The sequence below is a fragment of the Nanorana parkeri genome, unplaced genomic scaffold, assembly GCF_000935625.1.
Source record: "Nanorana parkeri isolate BGI_ZX_2015 unplaced genomic scaffold, ASM93562v1 scaffold1088, whole genome shotgun sequence".
NCBI lineage: Eukaryota > Metazoa > Chordata > Amphibia > Anura > Dicroglossidae > Nanorana > Nanorana parkeri.
In genome coordinates, this window is record NW_017307356.1 from 427964 (window position 1) to 436494 (window position 8531).

Here is an 8531-nt window from a genome sequence, read left to right on the forward strand (position 1 = left end):
CCCGTGTGAAGGAACCTCTGCCACACAACACGCGGCCCATTACTGTCATTAACATGTGTCTGTCATCCACACCGCACATTACTGTGTTTTATTGCTGTGGAGCTTTGTGGTACACACAGTCAAGGTGCAGTGTGAAGGATGGGGGGCCCAAAACTGAAGGATGAGAGGCCCAGTAACCTGCAATGTTGGCGGTTACTGGGCCCCCCAGGTGCCAGAATGTTAGGGCCCAGGCAAATCCCAGCAATACATTATACAGCAATGCAGAATACCACCAGCTATAGAGGACTACAAATCCCAGCAATACATTAGACAGCAATGCAGAATAATCCCATCAGCTATAGAAGACTACACCTCCCAGCAATACATTAGACAGCAATGCAGAATAATACCATCAGCTAGAGAAGACTACACATCCCAGCAATACATTACACAGCAATACAGAATACCAAAAGCTATAAAGGACTACAAATGCCAGCAATACATTATACAGCAATGCAGAATAGCACCAGTTATACAGAACCACAAATAATATCATCAGCTATTGATAGCTACAAATCCCAGTGTTACACTATATGGCAATGCAGAATACCATTGGCTACAGATGACTACAAATCCCAGCAATACATTATGAGCAATCCAGAATTGCACTGGCTTTAGAGCACTGCAAATTTCAGTAACACATTGAAGAACAATGCAGTCTACTATCAGCAATAGAGGACTACAAATTCCAGCAATAAATTATACAGAAATGCAGAATACCACCAGCTATAGAGGACTACAAATCCCAGCAATATATTGAAAAGCAATCCAGAATTGCACTGGCTATAGAGGACTACAAATCTGTGGTTCAGTTCTGCAACGGACACATGGAGAATGTGAAAGGCACAACGATAGAGGATCTCCATCTCCATCCATAAATGGAAGAACATTCTGGAACTCGGTGGAAGAATGATTGTGAACAAAGCCATGGCGCCTGGAGGAGAAGAGATCTAACCTCTGCAATACAGATCACGCTTTGTTGGGGTTTTCACAATCTTCTGGAACATTTTTTGGGATATATGTGAGTGTGAAATAACAGCACAAACCTCATCACTGTACTGTGCTTTGTGATTGGTCCAGCAGAGGGAGGGTGGGGGAGGGGACACAACACAGGAACTGGTGTCGGTCATATACACAGTTCCAATGCCGCGGTTTACACAGTGCTATAGGTGTTTAAGTAAACTAAATACCAATAATTAAAACAAATTAGTGTTACAGCTAAATCCCATATGGTGGAACATAAAAATAAAACATGTCATATTTAGTTGGGTGAAAACCATAATGCTCACAGTGAAAAAATAACAATAGTGTAAAAAATGTGTTTAAACCACTAAAGTGTCTTCAAAGAGACCTATTCAGTGTTTTATAAATAACATTTAAAGCATAAAGGTCCTTAAGTGCTACAATGTGACAAGATATCAATGAAATGAAACACTAATACATCATAGCAATCTCAGCGCTGCGTGATAGTACAAATTGCTACATGAGAACCCAGTGATTTAGCAATTTGTACTATCACCCACCACACACATCACAATCTGATTGTACAATCTCCTCTACATCCACCACCAACTATTCAGCACAAGGACCTGACTGAGTACAGACTGATGGGATGGATCAGGGAGGTCCTCATATCACACTGTCTGGGTAATCCAAAGTCATGGAGATAAAGCGAGGAGAGACTGACGACACAACCCGACAATTGTTACAACCTCTGACCGTCTGTATACCGGACAGGAGAACCAACCGTGACATCACAGCACCGGCTACAACCAAGGAAAACACAATGACAAGAAGTCACAGAGTACCAGCATGGAAGGGAAGCACTGGAGACATGAGGGTAAAGGGAAGGAGAGAATGAGCATTGAAGGGAACCACTGTAGACATGAGGGTAAAGGGAAGGAGAGAATGAACATGGAAGGGAAGCGCTGGAGACATGAGGGTAAAGGGAAGGAGAGAATGAGCATGCAAGGGAAGCACTGGAGACATGAGGGTAAAGGGAAGGGGTGGCTGAAGCCTGACTGACAGACTTTACCTTACAAAGGGAGGATAGTGACACAGAGGGAGAATGACGCAGAGCGATACATCCCCGGCCCTCAGACCTCAGCTCACCCCTTTCTTATGATGAAGTGAGGGTCCGGTTGGAGAGAGGCCCCTCCTCCAATGCTCAGGCTATCAGTCCAGGATAGCAGCATGAGGTCTGCTGCCCACCCCGCTCACTGTGACAGAACACTGGCGCTGTGGATGTATGATGGAGAGTTGGGCCTCCTTGGTCTTTCCTGGTAGCTCCTCCCCCCTCCGGCCTGCGTTCTGTCACTTCAGGTCTGCGGTCCTACACCCCTGGTCCCTGACAAGTCCTAGTGGCAGCCCGGCCCCAGTGGTGATGTGACACTCAGGCACTTCTGGTCCGGCCTCACAATCCTCCGACCCGGCAGTCCCTTGGAGAGTGATGACCTCGCAGACAATGATCTCGACCACGCAGCACTGCAATGCTCAGATCCTCCCTAGTCACAGATGACAGTCCTAATGCTGCTCCCAAAGGTCCCGCTACAAATCCCAGACCGCCTGCAGGTAAATGAAGAGTTTCCTGGCTGACCTCAGGTATAGGCCCCAATGCTGTACACAGGGTAAGGCTGACACATCAGGGATGAGGGGCGCAGGGGCCACAGATGGAATGGAAGAGGCGGCTGTAGTCAGGAATAGTTAAAATGTCTGAGCCGGTCCCCCCATCAGGAGAATCCGCCCTCTGAAGTAAATGATCCATTCCGGGCTGTGAGCAGGTGAAAAGATCCAAAAGGGAGAGAGGTGAATCCAGCTGGCAGTCCTGAGGTAATGGCTGACCCCGCCCACTGACAGGAGTGACTATAGAGGGGAAAGGTTACACTCATTGGTCAGCTGTTTTCCCGCCAAAAGTCTGTCACCAATCCTGTGCTCAGCTGACTGAAGGTCTGTCCAGCCACTGAGGTAAATCTTCCTAGCAACAGCAGGCAGCTTGTAACCTGAAAGACAAAGCAGTAAGAACCAGCAAAGCCGGCGCAGAGAGACAGGTACACAGTGGCGACTCCAGGAACAATACATAGGGGGGGCACATAAGATACCACAGTCAAAACTGGGGGGGCACTAATAATTTTATAGGTCAAGGAAAAGTACAGCACACTGTGGCTGAGGGATCCCTCATCACTGCTGTGCGTGAGAGCAATTGCTGCTACCCTGGTAGTTCTGGTACTGACTCCTGTCAACTGTATAGAGCAGTGGTCCCCAACCCCCGGTCCGCGGACCGGTACCGATCCGCGGATCAAATGGTACCGGGCCGCACAGTCTCAGTGCGGTCCGGTCCTGCAATATGGGGCAGTGCAGGGTCCCGGTGTTCGAAATTCACTACGCGGGCCTCCGATTTAAAGGGGAATCAGCGTGGGGGTGGGGGGCACACATTGCTCCCCCTTGCCCCCCTGTAGCAACAACTATGCAGGTACATGACCGTCATCACAGACCTCTATTGATTATAATTAGATTTATAAACACATGGGTGAGCGGGGCCACAATTTTTAATGGAAATTTTTTTTTTTAAATGGGCTCCGCATTTCTCCCTTTCTCCCCGCTTCGGCTGCCACACCAGCTATTGTGAATAGCTCGTACAGAATCCCTTCGGTTCGACTGAACCAAAGTGCAGAGGCGGCCGATGAGATAATCCAGCAATTTGGCAGTGTCCGGGCTGGGCTTATATAGGGAAGTAATGATTGAAGTTTGAGGTCACTTCCTGTGTGCCTCCTGGGCATTTTCCCACCTTTTTCCATCAGGTTGAGGTCACTTCCTGTGCGCCTCCTGGGCATTTTCCCGCCTTTTTCCATCAGGTTGAGGTCACTTCCTGTGCGCCTCCTGGGCATTTTCCTGCCTTTTTCCATCAGGTCTTTTGCGCATGCGCGGGTTGTCGCACTGACGCGTCTTTGGCGCATGCGCAGTTGGCACAGATTTCCTCTTGCGGCAACGCGCCATTGGCGCATGCGTAGTAAGCCCTGGACTCTTACACTCACAGTCATCCAGCACTGTCTCCCTTGTCACAGTCTCCAAATTGAGCATGGAGGATTGGAACAGAAGTTCCGAAGAGGAGGGTCAGCCCTGGGTGTTGCCTACAACTGAGACGCAAAGTGCCCCAGTGTGGTCCGAACTAGATTTTCGGGGATCCCGTTTCAGACTCTGACCATGGGGAAGTTACTGTGGATGTGGTGGTCAAGCAGACTGTCCGCAGAACCACCAGCTGGCCTGATTGTCGGGTAAAGCACTGACGCTACCCAGGTAGAGACCAAGAGATCCCCTGAGACACCTGTATTGCCTGGTGGAGGAAACCCTAAAGAACTACCTAAGCTGGCTAGATCTCAGCGGGTAGTACACCGGAGGGTGGAACAGGAATACGGATTCCAATATCCCTATGCTCCACAATGGGTGTTGGAAGAGGTAGAAGATCAGAGGGAAGGATGGATCAAGGAAGCCATATGGGAGTTTCTGGGAGTGCCCAAGCCCAACAGGAAACCTGGATGTTGCACTCGGACAGATGTGAAATTTGATGGGTGTCTACTGACCTGGAGTTATGGGAGACACATCCATCAAGATAAAGTGGTCATAAAAAAAGACCAGGCCACAAGGACTTTGTTTATTTTGTCACCACCATAGACAAAGAGAACAGGTCCATTACCCTACCAGACCCCAGATTCTACTGGTAAGGGGTAACAGAACTGCTGTACTAAAGTTTGTAACGTGCAAAAGATGTGTGTCCAGAGGGAAGGACTCTCTTATTTTTGACCACCTCTGTGAGAATCTTCAGGCTTTCTACTTCTTTCTCCCTTTTTTCTATTTTTTTGGTTGACCCGTGCGAACAATATGAATAATACATTTAGATGGATAAGTTTGCACCTTAACTAAGCTTTGAACCCAGGAGTCAGGACTCTATGCTATATCACTCCTAACTACCTCTAACTTATGAAGTAACTAAGATTTGTGCCCAGAAGTCAGGACTCTGTATAGATCACTTCTGTGTTTAGTGGCATCTACTCTCTGTCACCTAGGAGAGACTAATGATTCCTCTACTGTTCTGGACGCAGGATGAGGGTGACGCACAGTGGTTATGCTGATGATTACCTGGAAGTAAGGAGTGCTCACACTCAATGCTTCTTCCAAGAACCAGTGTTTGTTTTTTGGGAGTAAGAACTCTGCTTTCAGAACACTTCCTAAGTATCTCCCCGCTCTCTTGGAAAATAGAGAGTGCTAGCCACAATACGTCGAGGACCCTTTAATACTGGCCAAAAGCAAGAAGAACCATGTTTTTGCTTCTTTTTGTATTTCTTTTGTTGTCTGGCGTTCCTACTTATTTTTTTGGGAACAATAGACCTGAACTTTCATCGTTGCTAACTGTTGATGTATGTGGCATGTCATAGATAGATAGCATAGGGCTTGTAGGATTGTAGTATAAAAACACTAATTTGCTGCTTCGGCTGAGGCAGGGTGTATATAGGTCTTCAGGGCTACGTGTCAAGATGGTCCCGGTGGGGACTACAACATACTTCATCTGTTGCTTGAATTTCGTGTCCAGAGGATATTCTGGCCGGAATATGAATCAGCCGCTGAACATGTTCTCCACAGCTAAAGATATGGTTGTATGCAGTGGGAGCAGAGTTTCACTCTCTTGGGAGTCAGGCTCTGGCCTCTTGTACATTAGGAGGTAATGTAGTCACAGAATGTGTATTATTGTATATACTCTGATATATACGGATAGTATATAGGACTTAGATACAAGATAATGTCGCTGTGATGTGCATGTGCTGCTGTTCTTTTCTTCTCGTTTAACAGGAGCGACGTGAGGACCAGATCAGCTGTTGTAGGATGTTCAGTGATAGTAATGTACAGTGATATGATATAGCATAGGAATGTATTCTATAAGTATAGGATAAGGACTGTTATGTTAGTCAGATAGAAGTAGGGCTCTACTTTTATGCTCACTATGGTAGTCATTTATTGTCAGAGTGTTGTCACAAGATGGCTTATGGTCCAGGGACAACCTCTAGTCTACTACTGTATTGTTATGGATATAACATGGTGTGTGATATTTTCTGAAATTACACTTAGCACTATTTGTTAAAAAGTTTAACCTCTTCCTAACCTCCCTTTCCCATCCAACTATTGTTAGAGTACTTGCTCTCAGAGGAGAGTTCCTTTGGGTGGCAAATGCTCCAGACTGCGAGGACGAAGTCTTTGAAAGGCAGGGGTGAGTGTAGCGCCCATCACCTTTTGTGATGTGACTACTATCCATTTAGTGATAGCCGGGGCTGTAGGCGGCCTGGCTGGATTTGTAGTGGCGATTACATGGTTAATCTCAGGTGTCCAACCTTGTCTGTACCCCCTGGGCGGAGTAAGAATCTGTCATATTGTGGGACAACCAAAGTAATATGTGTACAGTACAGCAGCCAATTACCAGGCTTCACTCAGCCAGTGGGGCCTGTTGGAAGAGTGTGCCATGGATTAGTGCTGGTTCCTGTTCAGCCTGCCCCCCCCCCAGGCTAGGCCGAGGCCTGGGGGTGGGCGTAGGCTGAAGTGAGGGAAGATGTTTCCCTGAGGCCTCCAACATGGAGGAGGCCTGAGAGATGGAAAGAGGAAAAGAACCGGGACCAGTACGGGCTCTTGAAGTGCCCTGGATCTATGTGAACTTCAGAGCACGGTCAGTGTTTCTTTCTTGGATTGTGGAGCTGCATGGCTACTTTCACAAGATACGGTGAGTCTGGAGCCAAGGATGGTTACCCCTAGACACCTAGAACCCCTCCCCCCTCTCTCCCTAAGAAGATGTTCAATAAACTGTTTAATTAGCATCATACTACTGAAGTGGACATCAATTTATGGGCACCAGAAGAGGGTGGTCAGTGCTAATGGGAGCAGCTGGAAATCAACCCCCTAGACTGACTAGATGTGGATCGGGCAAACAGCGGCTCCCTGCGGGGAGTTATCACTACAAGATAATGAGACTCACTATATCTCTCTGCTAAACGATTACTGCTGCTTCTGGGTAACCTGCTTATGGACACCAGCCTCTGGCAAGTAATCATTGTGTGCTTTGTATATTATGTCTGTGCCTGAAGAACGGATATAGTCTGCAGTGCCAATTGATAAAGTGGAATCTGTATCTTCTCTGCATGTACTGCGCATCTGTGCCTTATATGCCTGCAAGGAAACCATTCTCTCAACTGTTACTGTGAATAATATTTTCCACTGTCGCCTATCCGGCCATTAAAAGTTATTCTGTTTACAAGACCACGAAGTGTGATTCCCTCTGTGAAGCAGCCACACCTTACTCCCGCTAACATGTGTTCTCCTGTATAAGGATTCCTATGAATATGAGTCTCAGCCTCGCCCTGTGTAGGAGTGTACAGAACCCGTCACACTGGTTAAGGAGTGTCAGAGACTTTCACTTCCCTCTTCTGCTGTCAGCGATGGCGTCTGGTATTTTGAGAGCTGAGCTGGAATGTTCCGTCTGTCTGAACATTTATACAGATCCTGTAATGCTGAGATGTGGACACAACTTCTGCCGGGACTGTATTGGTCGTGTGCTGGATACACAGGGGGGGTCTGGAGGATTTTCCTGTCCTGAATGCAGAGAGAAGTTCCAGAAGCGGCCTGCACTGCAGAGGAACATAAAGCTACGTAACATTGTGGAGAATTTCCTGTCTGCTCATCCAGATCAGGAGGAGTCCGGGGTCCTCTGTACTCAATGTATTCACACTCCTGTACCTGCTGTGAAGTCCTGTCTGCTGTGTGAAGCTTCTCTGTGTGACAACCACCTGAGAGTCCACAGCAAGGCACCAGAACACGTCTTGTGTGACCCCACCACTTCCCTGGAGAACAGGAAATGCTCCGTCCATAAGAAGATCTTGGAGTATTACTGCACTGAGGACTCTGCCTGTATCTGTGTGTCCTGCAGGCTGGATGGAGAACATCGAGGACATCAGGTGGAGACTCTGGATGAGGCCTCTGAGAAGAAGAAGAAGAAACTGAGAAACGTTCTGCAGAAACTGATGACAGAGAGAGAGGAGACTGAGAAAAGAGTCCAGAGTATAATCCGGGAGCTGGAAATATAGAAGCACAAGCTGTCCAGGAAGATGCGTCACATTGAGGAGCTGTGTAACATGACGGATCCACTGACTGTCTTACAGGAATCAGACACAGGTGACTTGTGTGATACTGAGGATGGAGGTGATGAGGACAGAGAGAGACATGATAGACGCCTCCATGATGGAGGGGATCTGGATGTGGCTGGGATCTCTCACACATTACACACAGGCATATCTGATATAATGTCTGGGGTAAATGTATCCTTCTATATACAGGAAGCTGAAGACATATTACTGGATGTGAACACAGCTAGTAATCTTCTACAGTTATCAGATGACAGGAAATCTGGAGCCAGGTCAGAGTATAGCCTGAATCGTCCAGAAACTCCAGAGAGATTTCAG

At 47.4% G+C, this 8531-nt stretch overlaps 1 protein-coding gene across 1 annotated transcript; it reads left to right on the forward strand.

The window, feature by feature from the left end:
• Positions 1 to 7544: 7544 nt before the first annotated feature.
• LOC108796290 (probable E3 ubiquitin-protein ligase TRIM8) lies at positions 7545 to 8156 on the forward strand. The gene has a single exon (XM_018567752.1). The coding sequence runs from the start codon at positions 7581 to 7583 to the stop codon at positions 8154 to 8156; it is 576 nt and encodes a 191-aa protein (XP_018423254.1). The 5' UTR covers positions 7545 to 7580.
• The last annotated feature ends 375 nt before the right edge of the window (positions 8157 to 8531 follow it).

What these genes read in the sequence shown, in the direction of transcription:
- LOC108796290 (XM_018567752.1), top strand. Translation starts at nt 7,581, where the DNA reads ATGCTGAGATGTGGACACAACTTCTGCCGGGACTGTATTGGTCGTGTG.